At 38.6% G+C, this 23,939-nt stretch overlaps 1 protein-coding gene across 4 annotated transcripts in view; it reads left to right on the top strand.

The window, feature by feature from the left end:
• The window catches only part of SBF2 (SET binding factor 2), a 436,024-nt gene that overhangs the window by 379,040 nt on the left and 33,045 nt on the right, over nucleotides 1-23,939 (top strand). For 2 of the 4 annotated variants that reach the window (XM_055141226.1, XM_055141224.1), the window contains 5 exons: nucleotides 5,979-6,053; nucleotides 7,275-7,459; nucleotides 10,952-11,128; nucleotides 13,561-13,662; nucleotides 14,227-14,412. In XM_055141226.1, the coding sequence (XP_054997201.1) occupies nucleotides 5,979-6,053; nucleotides 7,275-7,459; nucleotides 10,952-11,128; nucleotides 13,561-13,662; nucleotides 14,227-14,412 (725 nt within the window). The remainder of the gene's footprint in view (nucleotides 1-5,978; nucleotides 6,054-7,274; nucleotides 7,460-10,951; nucleotides 11,129-13,560; nucleotides 13,663-14,226; nucleotides 14,413-23,939) is intronic. The other 2 variants (XM_004613607.2, XM_055141225.1) reach the window with 1 other exon arrangement.

The following is a 23,939-nucleotide window of genomic DNA, read 5'->3' as shown; positions in this document are numbered from 1 at the left end:
AGTCATCTATAACTTTTTTCTCTGAATTTTCAAACCCTTGTTTTAAAATTTAAAATACTAAGCTCGTTCTTCTCATCATCTCTCTTGTTGAGTTTGAACTAAGAAGGAAAACTTTCTCCTAAGGTTTCTGGTGTTTCTGTTGTGAAGAATTCTTGTCAGAATTTGGTTCAAGATGCAATTCACTTGGGTTTTTGTGTGTGTGTGTGTGTGTGTGTGTGTGTGTGTGTGTGTGTGTGGAGTGATAGCACAGTAGGTAGAGCATTTGCCTTGCACTCAGCCAACCCGGGTTCGATTCCTTCGTCCCTCTTGGAGAGCCCAGCAAGCTACCAAGAGTATCCCGCCTGCATGGCAGAGCCTGGCAAGCTACCCATGGTGTATTCAATATGCCAAAAACCAATAACAACAAGTCTCACAATGGAAATGTTACTGATGCCCTCTTTAGCAAATCGATGAACAATGGGATGACAGTGCTAACTATATATATATACATATATATAAAATAAACTTATATGTGAATATATGTACATATGTGTGTATATATACATATATATCTCCATATATGTTATCAGGAATGTAAAATCTTCAACTTTACTATTCCATTTTTAGTAGAATGCATTTTCTAGCACAGAGTTTCTCAAGGGCCTCCAGGATCTTCCAAGAGTTTGGCCTCAGGTGAAAAATCACACCAATGGGAGATCCACATCATAGGGGACCAATCAATAGGTTGGGTCAGAGGAAGAAACAATGTTGGAAGGAGGCTTTGTCTGAAAAAGACTAACAAACACTGTTCTATATCTGTTTAGTCAAAACTCTCCCACCCTAAACCATGTTCATGTGTTTTGACTTTGTAAACATTGAGCTTGTTATCTCTTCCTCAGTTTGGCCAAGTGACCTGTTGTGCAGTTTCATATAATAATACTAATAATAATGTAAACTGTAGCACTGTCACTGTCATCCTATTGTTCATCGATTTTTTTGCTCAAGCAGGCACCAGTAATGTCTCCATTGTGAGACTTGTTACTGTTTTTGGTATATCGAATAGACACAGGTAGCTTGCCAAGCTCTGCCATGCAGGAGGGGTACTTGGTAGCTTGCTGGGCTCTCCTAGAGGGACAGAGGAATCGAACCTGGGTCAGCCTCATGCAAGGCAAACGCCCTAAAGACTGTATGAAGAGGGGCTGGAGCCATAGCACAGTAAGGGCGTTTGCCTTGCACGTGGCTGACCTGGGTTCGATTTCCAGCATCCCATATGGTTCCCCGAGCACCACCAGGAGTAATTCCTGAGTGCATTAGCCAAGAGTAACCCTGTGCATTGCTGGGTGTGACCCAAAAAGCAAAAAAAAAAAAAAAAAAGACAGTATGAAGAATTTTTCTTTCAGTAATTTTTAATCTCCTGTCAGTTATCACAAAGTATACTAAAACTTCATTCAAAATTAATAATCACTGAATCACTGTCAGCCCATTGCTCATCGATTTGCTCGAGCGGGCACCAGTAACGTCTCCATTGTGAGACTTGTTACTATTTTTGGCATATTGAATACGCCACAGGTAGCTTGCCAGGCTCTGCCATGGGGAAATTAATAATACAGTTTTAAATTATAGTTTGTTCTAAGGAAGTAGCTCGTGTAAGTCACAAGCATTCTCTTTATTTTATTGATAAATTTCTTAAAAGTTTATTTTTGCAACAAAAAATAATTTTTTAGTGAAGTTAAATAATTTTAAAGAAATTTACTTAGAGAAATGTGAGGGGAGAAAAGAGATATGTGCTCCCAAGAGTATAAGGGCTTCACCGGATGGGGAAAGGCCAAGAGTATACATTTTTGATTTGTAGGGAGATACTTTGCAGTACAGAAGTCATTTATCTAAATGTGTTTGAGTTGCTGCTATAATTAGTGTCTTTAAGGGCACCCAAATTAATACAAAAATGCTTATCCTGTGTGAAAAGATTCTCTTATCTCTGAATATTTCTCTTAATCTTTTTTGTCTCCTCTATATATTTTCACTGTTTTATCATTTTTTCAATCATCATAGAATCTTAGATCCTATTTTCCATCTTATATATGTCACACAAATGAGATAGAATTTAGATTAGCCTCCACCTTCTTCTCCTTCGTCCTTTTGTCCAGTCTGGATGAGCACATGTGTCGATGAGTTTCTAAGAAAGGCAAAGTAACCTTTCCTCAGACAAGAACCAACTTGAAAAAAATTTAGATGTGCTCATTTTAACTTTTAAGAGCTTTTGAGTCCATAAGGAAAATTCCTGCACTTACATCTTGGATAAATTATTTTGAGTAGAGAAATTTGGCATTTTATAATTTTTCCTCCTAAACAGAAATATAAAGTAGCTTGGAGTCACTGTCACGAAATATTTGAGAAATATTAAGTGTTTAATATTAAGTATGCTAACAGACTTAGTACAAATATAAATATTATACACATAAGGAACATGTTAATTTTTTGTGCTTTATATCTCCATGGCCCTTTAGGTTCCTATTTATGTGTTTTTTTTGTAATAATCTCCAAGATAGTATTTTAAGAAGCTTTAAGTGGTGAAGCAACTTGAATAGTGACACTTAGAAAATAATAGCATAACAGGGGTTACAGTTGATCCATATTAGGGCAGCATTCACCAAATATAATATGTATCCCTGGGGTTGGAGTGACTGTACAGTAGCTAGGACACTTTCCTTGCATGTGGCTATCCTGAGTTCAATCCCCAGAGCTCCAAATGTTCCCTGAACACTGCCAGGAGCAAGCCCTAAGCACTGCTGGTTATGACCCTTAAAGGAAAAAGAAAATGTATCTCACGCACAGTGCTAGGCATAAAGTCACATGGGTAAATCCAGCACTTCATCCCATTTCTTCATTACTACCTCCTTTGGTCTGAACAAAATAGAGGGAACACCACCAGTGAAAACACCCAGGAAAACAGTTGTGCTCTGAAAATAGTAAGTGCCCCTCCAGGAATGAACTGAACTACCTCCTAGCAGCAGTTCCTGGCATCACTCAGTGCAGAACTGATCAGAGTCACATGGCTGCTTAGGTAACCAGACACTAAGAGTACAGTTCTGTTACATTCAAATTCAAAATATAGCTTCATCACTTAATTACTGTGTGGTTAGAAAATCTCCTGATTTCTTTGGGGTTTTCTTGTCATTATTGTTTGTTTGGGGGGCGCACCCAGCTGTGCTCAGGGCTTACTCTTGACTCTGTGCTCAGGGATCACTCCTGGTGGACATCAAACCTGGATTGGCCACATGTAAGCCAAGCACCCTATCCACTGTATTATTGCTCCAGTCCCAAGAAATCTCCTAATTGCTTGCAAAAAATGTATCCTTGTGAAATGGAGATAATTAGTAGCTAACTTTAGTCATTTTAAAGAATAAATAAAATAATATATGTGAGGTATTTAACTGACTCATAAAAGGCATTCCTTAAATATTAGTTTATTACTGTTGTAGTTATAATCATTATTCTAGCCTAAAACTTTGAAATGGGAAGTCCATATTCACATCTAAATTACCTTAGGTAGGAACAGGAAAGATAATAAAGCTGGTAAGATGCTTACTTTGCACATAGCCTACCTGGGTGCAATTTCCAGCACCCCATATAGACCCCTGTACACTACTCAGAGTTATTCCTGAGTGCAGAGCCAGGAGTAAACCCTTCAGTGTATCTGGGTGTGACCCAAAAACCAAAATTAAATAAATTACCATGAGTAGGGCTTATCCCTGGGCTAAGGTGAGAGGATAAAAGTATATGCTCAAGGTCTAATTCAGTAACTGCCTAACTTTTTTTAAATCACAGCTCACAGAAATACATTTTATTTGTTTAAATATAATTTTTGTTTTATATTACCATTGAAGTAGTAGTAAGTCACAATGCAAAAATGTATAGACACCAAAACAAGTTTCATGAACTGCTTTTGTCTACTCCACATCCAGTATATTCAGTTCTTATGTTTCACTTTTTAACAGTACTGATTAAACGTACTGAAATGAATTCACGAACCCCTAAGGGGAACCCTATATTTTAGAAAAATACTACTCCAAGCCAGTGTTACATGCTTGTTATTTGACAAGCGAACGTCATTCAGGAAGCTTAGTAGACACCACCAGTGAAGTACTGTGACAATGCTAGTTAATATGACTGCCAGAAAACTTACCGATCTCATGGACTTCTGCTGGTCACAGCTTGGTACAGGCAGTTTTCTTAATACTGATTTTCTGTCACAATGAGAGAAATGTTTGCAATTTTTTTCATTACTGGATTTCTATTTAGGGAACTGCTTAAATTTTTATTGTAATTTAATGCCATTCTTTTTATCCTTTTGGGGCAAATAATTGAGTTGAAGATATAGTAGAGAAGGAAGATTACTCAAAATGGATTAACTCTCAGGGAAAAAAATAACATGTTTTCTATATTTTGGTATCAGGCTCTCAGCGTGAATACAAGAATAAATATGATTAGGTTCCTACCCTTCAGAGTGCTTAATCTTGTAGAATTATATATGTAATAATCCAGCGTAATATGATCAGAGTTTAAATAGTTCTCTCTATAACTTTGGGGACAGTCAGTAATCGCTTTTCAGAGGAGTTCACATTATTACTGGTTCTTATAGGATAGGAAGTTTGTGAGATAGAGATATAAGAGAAATCATTCCAGGAAAAGGGATATGTTGGGGAAAAGTATCTTAGAAGCAGGAACCAGACACTCAAACATCACTGTAAACAGATGAGTGTCTCAATTTCCTATAAAAAAGCTCAAAACCTTGACAGAAAGGAGACCAGCAGCCAGCACACAGGAGGCCTTGTGCCTTTGCCCTTGGTCCCAGGACCTTGTTTGATCTTGCAGTAGTGTTCTCTGTGCAGTCAGCCAGTGCCTCTTCAGCCCTTAGCCTTCTGACTTCCTTTGGCCTCTGAGTCCATCAGAGCCCTTCATTTCCTGCTTCCAATCGACTGTGGCTAAATGAAATTCACTGCTAATGATTTTTAATGTTATCAAATTATGTCATTTTATGCAGTTTTGCAATGCTTAACTTAATATTTCTATTAAATTCTAATCCTGAATACAGAATCATTTTCCTCAATTAATTTGAGCAAATCCTTTGCCCAAGAAATATGAGTGTAACTTATTGCTCACCATTTCTGTTATAATGAGGTAAAATTTGCCATAGTCATAAATTGCTTTGTTTCTATTGGAAATAAAACAATATTACTCAAATTACAAAAATGTTATCTCTAATACTGCCTACCATTTTGGTGCAAGGAGGAATTTCAGGAGAAGTCATTACTTCAGTCATCACAAGCTGTGTTTTAAGTGGCATTGGGTATTGTCACAGAATCACGAATTTTTGCTCTGTATTGCTATGCATTTATTTATGGAAGATAAATGTAATTTCCAAATGACAAAGGGAGATAGTGTGGCAATGCTTAATGCTCTACTGCAAAAAAATTAAAAAACAAAACAAAAATATGTTTTTAGTTATTCCAAATGGTTGCTAGAGCTTCATTGTTTTCTGGTATGACAGTCTTCTTCAAAGAACAGCGTGTTATACAACACGTAGCACTTGCCAACCAATCAGCCTCCTCAAACACCAGGGCCAATGTATTCCTACCAGTTTCCCTCCCTAATTCCATGATCTTATTAAGTAAATTTGTTTCTTTTTGAACAATGATCTTCAAAAGCTTATTCCATTTGGCATAATTTTTTGGTGGCCCTCTGCTATGCTGTCCATTTCATTTTGCTTATTCTATTTATAAACAGGGGCTGATATTTCATTTAACAAGCACTCATCTTTCTGTGTGTGCAGCTTTTTATTTCTTGATTAAGTCTCCTTTTATTATATTTACATTTTCCCCTTAAGTTCATTTTATTTACAAAATTAAATTACCTGTTCACCTGTTAACGCAATTTGCTCTGATGTTTGCTGCTATATGCATTTCATTCCTCCTTCTGTCTTTAATCTTACCTACCAGTGCATGGGTACAGAGATAAATGTTTTACTCAGTCAAATCCCAAATCTTCAGCTAAGGAAAGAGCCCATAATCAAGGTACTGTATTATCTGTCCTGATGTGTCACTCTTTTTAACCATCATCATATGTGTTAGAGGCAACTTTTTTCTACATTTGTTTGTCAAATTATACATTTTATTCCTCATCTACATTCTGAATTTCCATTGTATTAGCATTTACCAAAAAAGTAATATCTAAGAATCATGTGTCGTACAAAAAGGTTCATCCATGTTATATAGGTATCACCCACAATACCTTTTTTTGGAAACTGATCTCCTGACCCTAGAAAAAGAGATCGGGTATGACATCATAATCATTAATCAATTTGACATTTTGAAAATTCCAAAGTTTCTCAAAGAACTGTTCCATATCTAGAGAAGAACCCACTTTAGGGAAGCATTGACAATGTCCTCTGACCCAATCAGTGGGATGGACACAACAACCTGTTTTGGAGTACTACAGGCTAATCAAATTTGAGACTGTTTGTATGATTTTGTTTGAATAGTCATCTTACTTATCAAAATCCTCTTTTTTCTAATAGAAGAAGGTCAATTTATAACATGAGATCCTTTTTTGCAGCTAAATTGGACTTTTCCCTTGGAAGATAATCTGCTTCTCATTGTAAATATGTAAAGAAACTCCCTAAGAGTGAAATTCACACATTATTATATTTATACTGTTTTTCATGTATGTATACGAGCAGGGAATAGGGAAGACCCTAACTCTTAGTATTTGAAGTACATCCTTTTGGCATAATACACAATATTAATTCTAAATATAGCCCTAGGTTTTAGTAGATTTGGTAAATTTTTAGTTTACTCCTTAATCTAGATTTCTTGATGAATTGGCTGAATAAAGCAGAATGTTTCTTTCATAAAACCCCAAGAAACTCAGTCAGTCCCCTCAGGCCTCACTGTTGTCTCCTGCCCCTTTAGTTTCCAGTGTCAATGCACTTTTCCTATTCATGATCTCAGTATTTCCATATAAATACTAAATTTACATCAAAACAAATACAAATTTGGGATTGACTTGGGTGATTTCTTAGTTTTCCCCAAACCTTGAGATTGTGTGATTGTGAAATTCTGTTTTGACTGATTCTTTTATGTAGCAAAAGTAAATATCAGATGACCAGTATGATCCATTGATTAGATTAACTTACTTATCTCTAAAACTGTACCTTCAGAGCATGCATCTTTTCCCCTGCTCAGCGGCGTTCGCACATCAAAATATCTCACTCAGTTATTTTGGCTTTTGTGAAGGTGTCTGGGCAAGCCTGCGCTCTAGCACCCGCTTGATCAGCTCCCCAACATCCTTCATTGATGTTGGCGCCCGGCTGGCAGGCAAGGATCATCCAGCCTCCTTTAGTAACAGCACCTACCTGCAAAACCAGCTCTTGAAACGCCAAGCAGCCCTTTATATATTTGGTGAAAAGTCGCAACTAAGGGTAAGATCTCTTTTCCTCACTTAGAAACTTTGTGGATACACTAAGGCAATTTATAAAGCATCTCATAAACTAGTTTACCTAGAAATCTTTTCTTTTTTTTGCAGCATGGATTCTTAACCTAAAGTTAATCATAAAAAAAGGCTTAAGTCATATATGTTATGTATATATATATTTATTTATTTATTTACATGTTTATATACAGATATAAACATATAGAAAAATACTATATGTAATAGACATATATGCAAATTAGCCATGAAAATAGGAACTTTAACTGGTGAAAATAATGAGGAATATTAGGAAGTGTACATATAAAAAGAAGAAAGAACATTTAATCAAGCTACGTTTTCTCCTGTCATACTTCAACTTCCTCCAGAATCTATGGCCACCAGATAGCTTTACTGTAAACCTATAGATGAAGAAAACTCAGTCAGTAAATGAGTGGGAAGATGACTGTGTACTGTTTGTGGAGGCAAGGGAAGGCCAAGGCTGTTTTCCAGATTACGTTTAATATTTTGCAAGGCCTGTATACATAAATACATGTGTCGTGAGACATGTTATATGCAAAATATTAGATGCTAATCTTTTTTTTAATTTAAAAGTATTGTTTAATAATTGCTTTCCTCAAAAGTTGCACCAACTCCTCAGGTTTAATGATTTTTGCAGCTCACACATTATAAAATATTTTCATTACTACTGATAAGTGAGAAAAAAGATATTTGTTAATTTAGAAATTCCCTTAAAATTGAGTCTGGTGATCCAGTCAGCACTGCACAATCAAGGCAGTCCTTCTGCTGAACTGCTGAACTGTGGATTCAGAGGTTTCAAACAGGATCCCACATGTTTGGCCCTAACCATGCCAGTAACTGACTCATATGGCAACTGGTTTCACTAGGTCTTTTCCCACTGCGATCACTTAGTCACCAACATTTAGGTGAAAGTGTATGAAACTGCTGTATAAGGCTCAGGTTTTTAATAGATGCACGTGTCTTCTGATAGATATAATTTATATCCAAAAAATAGTTGGAATACTTCTCAACAGCCGTTTAGGGTTGCCTGCACAGCCTTGCTGGCACCAGTGTCTATCGGTAAACACAGACCTTGCACACTTGCTCCTAATCTGAATCACTGTCAGAGGGATGTCTTCTGTCTGCTCACCTTTGCCTTCATTTTGCATGTTAGTCCTCAGATTAGCCCTGAGATAAGCATACCAGCTCATGGACGGTTGGGAAATGGGAACAAGTTTCCCTGAAAAACAATCTTTCATGATTACAAGCTTTTAATAAGAGAAACTATGGGCTGGAATGATAATACAGCAGGTAGGACATTTGCTTTGCACACGGCCTGCCTGGGATCAATCCCCACTACCCCATGTGGCCATCTGAGTTCAGAGCCAGGAGCAAGTCTTGAGCATCACTGGGTGTGACCCCAAAATAAAGCCAAAAAAAACTATTACAAAATAACTCATATTATGCTAAATTCTTAATTTCACGCCCTAATGTCATATTTTCATTATAATAGTCTTCATATTTTAATGATATAAAATTACATTCTGTTAGGTGCTTTTTTAAAAATATGCTGTTTTATAATTGGAAGGTTTTGCTTTTTTTTTCTTTTTTTTTAATTTATTCTTTTATTGAATCACCATGTGGAAAGTTACAAAGCTTTCAGGTTGCTTTTTCTTTTAAAGCTTTAAAAGGGCCTTAAAAGGGGGAGGGCTTTTAAAAATTATTCAGAAGCACCAATATAAAACACTAAACAACCCTATAGAAAAGCCCTTGATAACATTTTTAATTGTAAAATATAGTCTAAATTTGCCGTCTTAATATGTATAGTTCAGTTGTGTATTGTCTGTTCATATTGTTCTATAACATCTATAAAGCAGTTTTACACTTAGAAAAGTAGATGATTCAATAAAATAATTTGGGAAAAAGGCAACCAATTATCAAAATAACACCAGTGCACTACTCATTTTGTATTTAATCCACAAATTAATTTGTGGATTAAAGATATAAATGTCCAGGATGAAATACAACAATCTTCACACACTTTTCTCTTATGGTGATGGGAAGGTGCATGGTGGTGGTATTGTTTTTTTTTTTAATATTATCTGTAATGAACTATTATGAACAACTTTATAAAAATAAAATATATTATTTTTAATTTCTTTTAATTAAAAAAAGATATAGGGCTGGAGCAATAGCATAGCGGGTAGGGCGTTTGCCTTGCACACGGCCGACCCGGGTTCGAATCCCAGCATCCCATATGGTCCCCCGAGCACCGCCAGGAGTAATTCCTGAGTGCATGAGCCAGGAGTAACCCCTGTGCATCGCCGGGTGTGACCCCAAAAAAAAAGCAAAAAAAAAAAAAAGATATAAATGTGAGGCCACACCACCCAGCAGGTTGGGCACTTAGCTTGCATGTGACCTGGCCAGGTTCTATCCCTGGCACCCCATGTAGTCCCCCAAGCTCCTCCAGGAGTGATCCCTTAGCACAGAGTCAGGAGTAAGCCCTGAACACCGCCAGGTGTGGCCAAAAAAAAGAAAAGATATAAATGATAAAAGTACCACAGTAGTATAGATTCATGTGTCAGACTAAGTGTGTGTGTGGGGGGTGCAGAATACCTCAAGGGAAAAAAGGCCTCAAAGCTAGAAATTAACAAAACTTTGTTTTGCTTTTGTTGTTGGTTTAGGTTCACATCTGGCATTCCTCAGGGGAATATGCAGTATAGGGGGCCAGCCCCGGAGCTCCTGCATACACCTCAGCTCTCTTAGATTTCAGTGGTATCATCTTACAGTTGGCTTGCTCTTGGTGTTATCACCATCAGTTTCCAACCTACCGATAGCCCCTTCAAGTTCTCCAAATGAGAGCAAACCCATGTAGAAACGAATCTCTTTTTCGTTTGTTCCATTTATTTGTCTTTTTTTATATAATTTTATTTTTATAAGGTTGTTCACAATAATTTATTACATCCAGTATTCCAACAACAACCCCACCACCATTACACCTCCCCACCATTATTCAAGTTTTCCCAACCACCACCCAAGGTCCTAATTTATTTTGTATTGCTTGTTATGAATAATTCTCTAAATATGATCATTTTTCCTTAGAAAAATATGTGACAATTATTGTACCTCACCCTGGAGCCACTGAGCCCTTTTATAAGAGATTACTAACATGTTCTTACAGGTGAAGCCTTGTGTGCTAATATATTTTAAATTAAGATCGGTTGCCTTCTACTTTACATCTTAACTAATGTGTGCTACTCCTGGTCCATCAGTGGTATAAAGTATGAGATGTCACTCCAGGAATTCTAAAATTTTAAATAAGTCTATACCTGACTCGTGTCAGTACCACTGATCCATTGCAACCTCTGAAGCTACTTGATTAAAATAACTACATAACATCAAATACTTCCCTGAGTTGAAAATACTGTCCTTGCACAATACTATAGTTTCTCTTCTTCATAAATCTCTGTATTTTCATCCACAGAACTTCAAGTTAGAATTTGCTTTAAATTGTGAATTTGTTCCTGTTGAATTTCATGACATCCGACAAGTAAAAGCCAGTTTCAAAAAACTCATGAGGGCTTGTATTCCAAGCACTATTCCTACTGACTCAGAAGTGACCTTCCTGAAAGCTTTGGGAGATTCTGAATGGTTCCCACAGGTAATTGTCTCATAATTCAAGGAAAGAGAGAGCTATGAAGATACACGGATTTGAAAACTGGGGAAGGAGGGTGGAAATATTTCCTACTATACAGCATTTCTTGCTTTACTGTATACTCTCTGTAAAAGCCTTTCAGTTTTGGAAAACTGATGATGATCAGTGTAGAATTCTTCATCCCTGGGTTTTTATTTCTCTGCATTTGAAAGATTAGTCTCCTTGGAACTGTAAGAGGGAGATCATTTATTGTTCTGCAGAGGTTATCAAACTTGGTGAGCTGCATATAAGGTAGTTGCCTTCTCCACTTTACTGTCTTCTATGATCCAAAATATTTTTGTTTGTTTGGATTTGGGGGCACACCTAGGAATGCTGAGGGTACCATATGTGGTACCAGGATTTGAATCAGAGTCAGCCATGTACAAGGCAAGTGCCTTAACCCATGTACTATCTCTCAAGCCCAAGATTATCATTTTTAGATGGAACCTCTTAGGGCTCTGCTCTGTTGGCACCAAATTGAGAATCTTGTAAAGACTGTGATTTTCGGTTGATTCCAAGAATTTTTCCTCCTACATTTTCACTTTCCATTTGTCTCTGCCTGTTCCATGTCCTGAGATGTTTTCATTGAACTCATTGTGAAATTAAGAAGAACTGGGTATGCCAGCATATATCCACCACATTTCTTTTAAACCACAGAAATAGACCAGACAGAGTACAATGGGTAGGATGCTTGCCTTGCACATGACTGCCGGGTTTGATCCTGACACCCCGTATGGTCCCCTGAGCCTGCCAGGAGTGTTCCCTGGATGCAGAGCCAAGAGTAAGCCCTGAGCACTGCTGGGTATGGGCAAGGTAAAAAACATAGAACAGAAAAAAACGTTTGACACATTTTTTCATTCAGTAATATAGACATTTGGCCAAGAGCATTTCTATAATATTGCCTTTACTTTTCTTTAGCCCCAGAGATTTGTCTATTACTCCTTTACCCCCTAAAGGCCTGAGCCCCCCTATGTCTCCTATATCTCTTGAGGAGTAAAAGGGGTTGTTTTGCATAGTACATTGGACTAACGGTAGAAAAGGCATAAAAAATGATATAAATGTCAACAGCAGTGTCTATAGAAATCACACATACACAATTAGCTGCATCCTGTATCAAAATATATTACTTTTTGGCTGAAGTGATAGTACAGTGGGTAGGGTATTTGCCTTGCACAAGGCCGACCTAGGTTCAATCCCCAGCATCCCATGTTCCCCTAAGCACTGCCAGGAGTAGTTTCTGAGGTCAGAGCCACAAGTAACCCCTAAGCATTGCTGGATGTGACCCCAAAAGCTATATATATATACACACACACATAGATATTGTTTGTTTGGGGGGCTGCACTCAGCATTGCCCAGAATAACAAGAGTTACTCCTGGTTCCTCATTCAGAATTATTCCTGGCTTGAGGAACCATATGGGATGCCAAGTATTGAACCCGGATCAGTCCTGTGTAAGGCTATCTATTGCTCTGGCCCCCAAAATATATTATTCTTAAGGCAACTCAGGACATTTTATGTACATAGGAACTTTTCTGGTATTGATCTCCAAACTATGAGTCATAGTCCCAAAAGGTCCCCATCACCCAGCCTGTCAGAGTTTCTGGTACAATCTCTTTACTCCAAAATGGATCGATACCAGAGGTTAGTGACTAGAAGCAGCGCAAAGCACTGTCCCGCTTAGGATGTTGGCAGTTGCTGAGATTTCAGGCTTGATCATGCTTGTGTCATATGAACAGTGATGAACTGCTTCCTACTGCTAGAGAGGACCTATGCCTTGCTTCTGTCTCTAAAGTAGCCTCACTCTGAGATATGGGGGCAAGAGGCATTTTTAAAGTTCTGAGATGAATTCATTCCACAAATTAATTTGTGTTTTGTAAAAGTTTTTAGGACTATAATATTACATATTTGGTTTTAACATCTATATGGTCTGCCTATACTCTTATTTTGGATCCTGTATATTGGCTTGGGTTTAAAAGGCAGCACAAAAATGGTAGTTATCTTTCTTCCTATTCAGTACACAATATAGACAAGTGAGTTCTCAACCACTAAAAATTACTATCCATATTGTCTAATTTCAGAAGTATAAAACATATCAAATATAATCTACTAAATGTGGAAAAACAAATTTTAAATGCAGTAACCAAGTACATTTAAAATCTGTCTTTTCTGCTTTATGGATTTATAACTCTTGTACTTTGGAGGAATCATGTAAGGTCAATTTATTTCATTAGCACTGTTTTAAAATGTGTTGCTGTTTAATCTTGGTTTTGAAAAAGAGCTCTAATTATATAAAACATTATGTTATCTTTAGTTTGTTTGGATATCTAAGGTTAGTAGCAAGGCTCTCTGTTCTTCATGCTCAGAACACTCGATCTAATTGTGACCTTTCTTATCTTTCAGCTTCACAGGATACTGCAGCTGGCCGTGGTTGTATCAGAAGTACTTGAGAATGGCTCCTCAGTTCTAGTCTGTTTGGAAGAAGGCTGGGATATCACCACTCAAGTAAACTATTATATATTTTCAGTTTTGGTATTTTAATTTATAATAGCTAATGTGTTTATGTACTGAGAAAGTCCTTTGTTAAATAATTCCTGGTGTCCCAGGAAGGTCTGTGCCATGAACTTCCAAGTTCTACATAGCCTGGAGCTCTGGCATCCACTTCCCATATACAGATACCTCATGTAAGGTAGAACCCTTGTCCATCAGTGTAGGACACGTACCAAGGCCCCTAGGTCTTGAGTCCTTCCCTTGTAATCCCCATCCTGTACACCAGAGTGAAAAGGAAAAGTTTTAATGATAAAATATCATTAAAATCTACTTTGGCTTCATTGAGTTTGAAGACCACAATCACTGAAATGGCCAGGCAATGATTAAGATGTTCCCTAAAAGAAAACAGGTCACCAAGTGAATTTAATTTTTATTGGAAAGTTGGCAGAATTAAGTTAATTGAAGCTATTCAGGAAGCTTAGCTTCTAAGTTAGCGATCATTGAAAGGAAATGCTTTGTCTCAGCAACAGAATTTTTTAGTTCTGAGAGTAATGATCTATCCTCCTGCCTTTGCCATAGGTGACATCTCTGGTTCAGTTACTCAGTGATCCCTTTTATCGGACACTTGAAGGTTTCCGGATGTTGATTGAAAAAGAGTGGCTCTCTTTTGGTCATAAGTTCAGTCAGAGGAGTAGCTTGACCCTCAACAGCCAAGGTGGTGGTTTTGCTCCAATCTTCCTACAGTTCTTAGACTGCGTACACCAGGTAAGTAGATCAAGCTGAGTTAACTTGACACTAAGGATAGAAAAATTAGTATTTATTGAGCATTGTCGTATTGTACCAAGTATGTCCATATCTAAACGCCAGTGGAGTCAGCCATAAGAATTTTTGAAATTGGGGCTGGAGAAATAGCACAGCCCTGACTTGATTCCCAATCACCACTGAGTGTTGCCCCCACGTCAGAAAAAAAGAAAAAAATTTAAATCTTAGGAGTGGGGGCTGAAGTGATAGCACCAGCAGGTAAGCATTTGCCTTGCACATGGCCAACCCGGGTTTGATTCCCAGCATCCCATATGGTCCCCCAGGCATCGCCAGATGTGACCCAAAAAGCAAAAAAAAAAAAAAAGGAATGGATTATTTGGAATGAAAATGAAAACTATACCTGGTTTCTGAAACTAGGAAAGCTGAGTTGTATTTACTAAGCCCCAGGTAGAATGATCAGCACTCTAAAATACTATCCCCACCCACATCCCCCACAAAGAGAAGTAAGCTTGAACTAATTCTCCAAGAAAGGTAGACTGGGATGGGGGGGGGTGAGTACTAAGTAATAGGCCTGAGATCCCGCTATAGTCTTCCCAGTGTTAGAGGAACACTAGTTTGTGCCTTGGAATATAGGAGATAGAACCAAACCCCCTAAAGGAAAAATCAGACTCCAGCCAGGTAAGCAAGCCTACGTAGAACTGAGAACAGACTTAGTTCTACCTGATGACTAATCAAGCTTCATTAATAAATCAGAGAGAAATCTAAACCACAATCCAGTCATACTTAGAGGGAGTGGGGGTGATAAAGATGTGGATGTTCTCAACCTTAGCTTCTTGAACTGTGGTTCACAAAAAATTGGGCAACAATGAAAGGTTTGTGAATGGGCAACCCCCAAAAGTTAACTCAAAATCAAATGCATAAAAAATCCAGATGTTTCTGGCAACATTTGTCCATGTTCCATTTTGGGGGCCGGATTGGGCTTGAGAATTTGAGGTGCTGGTGCCAGTGACTGAGTTGGCCTAGGACCCATAGAGGGAGATTTCCATTCTTGTTTCATCTGCACCACAATCATGAATGGATTTGGACAATATAGACATGTTTGTCAGAACATTGAGTCTCTGAAATTCACTGGTCTTTCATATCTCTTGGTGGGGGGGCGGGTAGAAAGTATAGAGATTAACTGGCTTTCGCACAGCCAGTTCTCAGAACCACGTATGGCTGTCTAAGCACCACTGGCCCAAAAATCAAAAAGAAAAGTTATGTTTTGTTTCATATTCTGTCAAATCAACTTAGTCATATATACTGCATAATTTTAAGTATACAGTTGAATCTTTTGGGGTGAATTGTAATTGTACAACTCTAAATATGCTAAGAAGTTATTACTCATTAGCAGTGATTTCTATCTTCATTTAGACCCCAACCTGCTATATGCTAATGATTATGTTTGGGGGCCATTCCCAACAGTGCTCAGGGGACCATATGGGATGCTGGGGGTGGAACTCGAGTTGGCTACATACAAGGCAAGCACCCTTTGTGCTGGATACTCTATAGCTCCAACCCCTCAAGTTCTTAGAAAAAAATGAGACAAATGATCTGTTATCATTGGGCATTCAGAAACCCCATTATTTTTAGAGTTTATGTGCCTCATGGTTTGAAAACCTAGGACCTAAGCCAACTACTTAAAAAAAATAAAGGTATACACTCAAAATATAGATAAAATAGGAAAAACTGTTCAGGTAACCTACAGAAGGAAAAAAATATATATGTATATAAAGACATAAAATTACTTATCGTCACTAATTACCCTAAGTAGAAATGTATCAAATATACCATGTCCAAACTAGAGGGGAGGGCATAATCTCTCCTAACTAAAGTACATCCATACTATGGAATACTACTTAACAACAAAAAGAAATGAATTGTTGATTTACACAGAAGCAATTTCAAGAGAATTTATGCTGTGGAAAACAAACCCCAATCTCAAATGTGTCCAACACCAACTCCCCCCCACCAACAAATAATAATTTGAGAGAGGTGGAATTCTTCAGAGAAAGGCTGAGAGTAAAGGAAATCTATGCTCTAAAGAGAAACACATGGGGCTGGAGTAATAGCACAGCGGGTAGGGCATTTGCCTTGCACGCGGACGACCCGGGTTTGAATCCCAGCATCCCATATGGTCCCTGAGCACCTCCAGGGGTGGTTCCTGAGTGCACAGCCAGGAGTAATCCCTGTGCATCGCCAGGTGTGACCCAAAAAGAAAAATAAATAAATAAATAAATAAAGAGGAACACAGGCTGGGCTGGAGCGAAAGTACAGCAGATAAGTCGCTTGCCTTGCACATGACCAACCTGGGCTCAATTCCCAGCATCTTATATGTTCAGCTAGGAATGACCCTTGAGCACAACCAGTGTGGCAGAGAGAAAGAGAGAGGAAGGAAGGAAGGAAGGGAGGGAGGGAGGGAGATAATCTCAGAGTGGAGTGCTATGAAACAGAGGGAAGATCATAGACACTTGAAGTTGGGAAGTCCTGGAGTGGAGTGCCAGGGTTTTTTTGGTTTTTTTTTTTTTTTGCTTTTTGGGTCACACTGGGTGATGCACAGGGGTTACTCCTAGTTCATGCACTCAGGAATTACTTCTGGCAATGCTCAGGGGACCATATGAGATACTGGGACTCCAACCTGGGTCAGCTGCATGCAAGGCAAATGCCCTACCTGCTGTGCTATTGCTCCAGCCCTCAATCCAGTTTCTTTAAAGAGGAAACTGTCTGTTGCCAAGAGAGTACTTATAAACCTGACTTTCTGGGAGCAAGACAAGCAATAGGAGATCCCAGTATACAGCAGTACGTAACTGGGATCTAACCCACTAGTGTTGTTCCCAGTTCCAATACTTTCCAAGTTTGGTTTTTCCAGAAGACAAGCCTCTCACCTCTTGTTTGCAAGGCGACAGTCGCACCACTACACAGGAGGGGCCCTGAAACTCTCATCCCTTTCTCTGGGCTCCTGTAAGGAGCTGTGTCCTCATTTCTAGCCACTCACTGTTGTGCGCTTTTACATATTATTCAGCACTTAATACCTGAGTCTTCCAGGGTTTATGGGGCAAATTATTACCTTCTCCAATCAGTTTCATCCCACAGGCATACTGCTTCTGATCTTCCCCCATTAACTGCTATTTTCCATCTTTCAAAAATTTACTGACGTTTCTTGGCCTGCTTTCTATCTCATTCTTCCTCTTGCCTTTTGTGTTTGTTTAAAAGCTCTTTCCTTTAATTGGGGAAGGGTTACAGGGCCTGAAGTTTATATGGATGATTTGGTTTCAGTTAAAAGTACTACTAAATGTGCTGCAAACCCATGTTCAACTTTTAGGATTCTACATACCTAAGAGTCAGCAAAAGAATCCACTCACAGTCAGAGATGAAAGGTTCTCATAGAAGACATGCTGTCCTCCAAAATGGGAATGTCATTGTATCATAAGTGGAATAATAATTACTAGAATGTAATGCTTTAATACCTTATTGTCAGAAGTGGGATGAGATGAATGGGAATACCAAGTGTCAAGAATGGAATAAAATAGCATTATGCAGTCCTTTTAAGTGTGATGAAGAAAGCAGTTTAAAAACAAGTAGGGTCCTATTGGGGCTGGAGTGATAGCACAGCGGGTAGGGCGTTTGCCTTGCACGCGGCCGACCCGGGTTCGAATCCCAGCATCCCATATGGTCCCCTGAGCACCGCCAGGAGTAATTCCTGAGTGCAGAGCTAGGAGTAACCCCTGTGCATCACCGGGTGTGACCCAAAAAGCAAAAAATAAAAAATAAAAAAATAAAAACAAGTAGGGTCCTAGAAAGCACTAGACTGAAAATTCAAATTCTCATGCTGTCTATGAGCACTAAGACTGCTGCTCAGTGATTGAGGAAGTCCCCAGGGAAAGCATGAAGCTTGAGCTTAATTCCTGGGCCACCCATGCACTTAAGTGACCCTGTGGTTGGGGATACTGATGAGGGGCGTGGGAAGAAAATTGAATGATGTACCTATTATTTTTAGAATATATTAGACAGAAATGTAAAGTTATATAAAGGAACTGGTGATGTTTAATGTTTTAATGAGTTAAAATTCAGATACTCTATGTAAACCAGTTAACTCTGAATTGAAAACAATAGTTGACTGAATGAAAACTGTTTGTGGTCTAACAGTTATTTCATTATTATGTGGTCTAGCGTTATTTCAAAACCAAGTGTACCACGTTACAATTTTTCAATCAGACACCAACGCACCAGCCTTATATGTAGCTGACCCCAGTTTAATCCCCAACACCTCATGGTCCCCAAAACACCGCCAAGTATGGCCCAATAAAAGTAAAATGTTTTGATTTACCTAAACCTCCTTTGACTGAGTACCTCATACATAATAACCTGTATGCAAACAAGCTGAGGCTGGCAAACCTCGGCCCCTAGTTGTAGTGTATGAAAGATGCTGGCCAGAGTAGGTATCAGCCTTACTGAGAGAAGAGCCAAGAGTAAAACATATTTATTCATTTAAAAACAGAAAACTGTAGAAAACTACAGTTAACAGACAGTGCTTCTGACTCAGGTATAAGGTAGTGTTTCATCATCTCCTACATACTGGCATTCGGTGTTAGAAAACGCCTTCTTTGAACATCTTTCAAGGGAACACATGTTGCTCGACATGACATGGGCTTTTACCAGACAGTTGGAATGAGGGTAGCCCTCGGTTTCTCAGGGATACAAAACAGCCAGGCCAACAGCACATTTTTTAAAAATAGGTACAAAATTACACAGCAGCAAGTGAAATTTTCCTGGGTAGAACATGTTTGCTACTCATTAACTATTTCTGACCTACTGAATGCCAAAAGGCAACCCATGGAAATATGCCTAGACTTGTCCATTAGCACTAATAGAGTTACAAAGAAAACAGATGAAGCACTGATCTTAAATTAGAACTGCCTCATCATATAAAAAGCCATTGTTTGTGCCAGTATATCCAGGTGTCAGAAGAATTATAAATACTAGATCACTGTTTCATAATAGCAACATCTGGTAGATTTTTTTTTGTTGCTTCTAGAAGAAATTGGCTTAGCTCAAATGATATCATTACAGGATGCTTCCTTTTCTTAAAATAGTTGATCCAAATTCAAAAGGATAATACATCCAAACTACAAAAAAAGTACATTTCTTAAAATTTCTTTTAAAAAATATTAGCAAAGGGAACATATGTGTGCTGTGAATAAAATCATGAAGTATAAGAAAGCATCTACTTTATTTCAGCATTAGAATAATTCTTTGAGGGCATCTTCAAACAGTTTCACTATTTACTAGTTTGAGAAAAAAATAATAGCAGCTCTAGCTTTAACATTAAATATTTTTCACATTATAAGTTAATTCCCTGTGGCCTGGCTTTGTGGTGATCTTCCTCACAGTCACTGTCAACAGGACTATGCGAGGCCCTATCCCAAAGAAAAAAGTGATTTGTCTTTTCTGTGAGCATGTGTGAGGAGAAAAGATTCGATTTGGTTTCTCTAAAAATGTACTTGTTATTATTAGCAAAATAGTTGCCATTAATGGAATAATGGTATGCTCAGTTTTTGTTATATGCCTGCTTCCTATTCAACTGAAAACTGACAGAAATTGACATTTTGTAACAATATTTTGCATTGAGGTTTTTAATCTTTAAGTGCATAAAACAAATATAAGCTTGTGTATCAACCTCATAATTTGTATGGGATGCCAGGGATCGACTCCAGGTTGGCTGCATGCACGGCAAACACCATGCCTGCCGGGCTATCACTCTGTCCTCTGACATGTGGATTCTTACTTCAGTAAGTACGGTTGTCCCTCCTTATGCACAGATCCCATCAACGATGGGTATCATTCCATGGAATCTGTGCACAAAGAACCTGTGGCTAAGAAGTTGCAATTACGAAGCCATTGAGCACCGGGGGTTGGATATCCTAAAACCAGCCCCCTCAGATAAGGGACAACTGTGATTTTCTGGCACTCAAAAGTTACAGATGGATTTTCAGCTACACAGAGAGATCAGCAATCCTCTCTCCTAAATTGTTCAACTGTATATATTATCTCAGAAGAATTAAAAGTGTCTTAAAATAATTTGCACAACAATAATCTATGAAATATCTAAAACTAATTTACCTACTGTTTTCCTAGGATCTGTAGCAATAGCCAAAATTTTTACAAACACTGATACAGTTTTGTATAGGGTCTTTCATAGCTTAAAGTTTGCCGTCTCTAAAAGCAAATTCCAATTTTAATTTATTAGATTTCATTTCTGAAATGTTTGTCTTTCCTGGGATTTGAGTCATGGCTTATTTTTATTAGCCTTTAAATTTTACAAAGTACTTAATGGCATATGGATAAAAATAAGACCCTATAAATTCATATTTCTCCAAATTCCATTTTAGATTATCTTATAAATAAGTGAAATTGGCAGGTTTCACTCCATAATGGAAAACAAAACTAGAATGTCTTACAGTTACTTAGTCTTTTAAATCTGCATATTTTTATCTTTATCAGATAAATACAAAATTATTTTGAAGAACAGAATCCAGATGATTCATGAGAGACCTAAAATACTATTAATCAGCATATTTCAGAAAATTCTCACATAGAATTTATTAGATGTCTGTCATTTATAATCCCACATAATAAGGCTAAATTTGTTTGAAACAGACTTGTCCTTAGTACTCCGCCCCTCAGCAAAATCTTGCAGCCATCAATATGAAAAACTGATGGAATCAAAATGGTTAACGGAATTGATTAAAAACTTCAAACTGACATAAAAAACATGAGACTGACACCCAAGGACAGTAGAGACGGGGCCAGGAATATTGCTCCATGGTTGGTAGCCTGCCTCATGAGCTGGGGGAGAAGGCAACTCCCCCATACAGGGGATCACTAGGTCAGTGATGGTTGGAGGTATCAGTTGCAGCAGGTCTTGTGACCCAACCAAAAAAAAAAAAAAAAAGCCAGCAGCAGAGGGGCTGGAGTGATAGATAGCACAGCGGGTAGGGCGTTTGCCTTGCACTCGGCCAAGCCGGGTTCAATTCCCAGCATCCCATATGGTCCCCTGAGCACCGCGAGGGCTAATTCCTGAGTGCTTAGCCAGGAATGAGCCCTGTGCATCGCCGGGTATGACCTAAAAAGGAAAAAAAAAAAAAAAAACAGCAGCAGAGATAGGGCTCATGCATGACTCTGGCCTCACACATACCCACAGCCTCCCAGCCCGTGGCTCAGAATCAGAGACTACAACTGTAGCAACATGGATAGCTGGAAGGGGCTAACAACTTCTTAAGCAGGAGCAGAGAGGATGAAGGTACCAGGGAAACCTCTTGCAGAACTAGTGAGAGTTGAAAAGTGGCAGCTTTTAAGTAACAGAGGTTGCTCGGGGAAGAGAAGCCAGAATACTTGGCTACAGTGCCATCTAGTGGGATTAAAGTAAACATTGTTTTCCTCACTGGGAATGGTACCTTGCTACTTCAAAAGGACCAGCAGAACAAATCATCAAACACCATGAAAAATCATGGTAACATAGTATCACGAAAAGAAAACAAACGTTCTCCACAAATCACTCTTAAAAGGAACAAAATACTGTGATCTAATTGATGGAGAATTCAAAATAGTCGTCATGAGGACACTCAATGAATTGCAAGAAAACTAAGCAGCAGTTCCAGTGAGCTCAGAATCAGATTAATGAATAAAAGATAAACTTGATCCAAGAGATTAATGTCCTTTAAAAAATGACAAATTCTGTTTGTTTTGGGGGTACACCCAGCAGTGCTCGGAGGTTACTCCTGGCTCTGCACTCAGGGATCACTCCTGGTGGTTCCTAATTAGGGGACCATATGGGGTACCCAGAATGAACCTTGAGTCAGCCACATAAAAGGCAAGTGCCTTACCCACTGAACTATTTCTCTGATCCCCCTCCCAAAAAAAAAAAAGACAAATTCTATAGCTGAAGAGCTTAGTATATAAGATTTACATTTGAAAGTTTTGGAAATAAAGTAGACTGCATGAAGAGAAAAATAGTGAGGTAGAAAATTAAAGTCTAGAAATGATAACAATTGGAAAATAAAGAAGTATGTCTTTTAAATTAAGAGACCCTGTTACAACTATCAGGTCAATTTTTAAAAAGTGACAAGGATAACGGATTTCAGGGCCCAGGAGCAGTTCAAAGAATTGGCTTAGGTGCTTTGCATGTGGGAGCTCCAGGTTTGATTCCTCATGAGCCACCAAGCACTGCTGGGAGCTACCTGCACTGCCAGGCATGGCCCAGAAAATGGGGGAAAAAAGGATTTTCCAGAAGGAAATTACTTGAACAGCACTGTAGTACTGTCATCCCATTGTTTATCGATTTGCTCGAGCTGGCACCAGTAACGTCTCCATTTTGAGACTTGTTGTAACTTTTTTGGGCATATCGAATATGCCACAGGTAGCTTGCCAGGCTCTGCTATGTGGGTGGGATACTCTCAGTAGCTTGCTGGGCTCTCCAAGAAGGGCAGAGAAATCAAACCCGGGTCAGCCGCATGCAAGGCAAATGCCCTACCTGCTGTGCTATCACTCCAGTTCTACTTGAACAGAGTTCCTTAAATTATAATTCTCAGATATTTAAAAATGCCATCTGGGGAAGGAACTAGATCTACAAATCCTTAGTGCTACTGTAACACCCTATTATCTTGATGCAAAAGCACGTTTTTCCAAGACATTAAAACTCAGAATTCAGTGATTCTATATGTGTATTATATATGGCACTTAGGAGGAAAAAAATAATTATCTAGAAAGAAATCCCTACTAGGCTATCTGCATTTTTCTGAACAAAAATCCTGCAAGTCAGGAAAAAGTAGCACTGTAGCACTGTCATCCCAATGTTGTTCATCAATTTGCTCAAGCAGGCACCAGTAATGTCTCCATTGTGAGACTTGTTACTGTTTTTGGCATATCTAATACGCCATGAGTAGCTTGCCAGGCTCTGCTATGCGGGCAGGATACTCTTGGTAGCTTTTCAGGCTCTCCAAGAGGAATGGAAGAATCTAACCCAGGTCGGCCGCGTGTAAGACAAATGCCCTATTTGCTGTACTATCACTCCAGTCCACAGGAAAAAGTAGAATGATATATTCATAATAGTGGAAAGATAAAAATTTCCAACCAAGAATACTCAATCTAGCAAAATTATACTTTCAGATATGAAGGCTAAATTAAGAATATCCCAGGCAGGGGCTGAAGCGATAGCACAGCGCGTAGGGCGTTTGCCTGCACATGGCCGACCTGGGTTCGATTCCCAGCATCCCACCTGGTCCCCCGAGCAGCGCCAGGAGTTATTCCTGAGTGCAGAGCCAGGAGTTAATCCCTGTGCATCGCCGGGTGTGACGAAAAAAAAAAAAAGAATATCCCAGGCAGATTTTCATCATCATTAGATAAATGTAGGTTCAAAGTGAAGAGGTAGAATCTGATCATTCCAGGCAGGTTGTAGCTACTATACTAATATCAGACAAAATAAACTTTCAACC

Source organism: Sorex araneus, chromosome 6, assembly GCF_027595985.1.
Source record: "Sorex araneus isolate mSorAra2 chromosome 6, mSorAra2.pri, whole genome shotgun sequence".
In the NCBI taxonomy this organism is placed as follows: Eukaryota; Metazoa; Chordata; class Mammalia; order Eulipotyphla; family Soricidae; genus Sorex; species Sorex araneus.
Note: the sequence above shows the minus strand (reverse complement) of the source record. Positions and strands in the feature narration are given on the sequence as shown.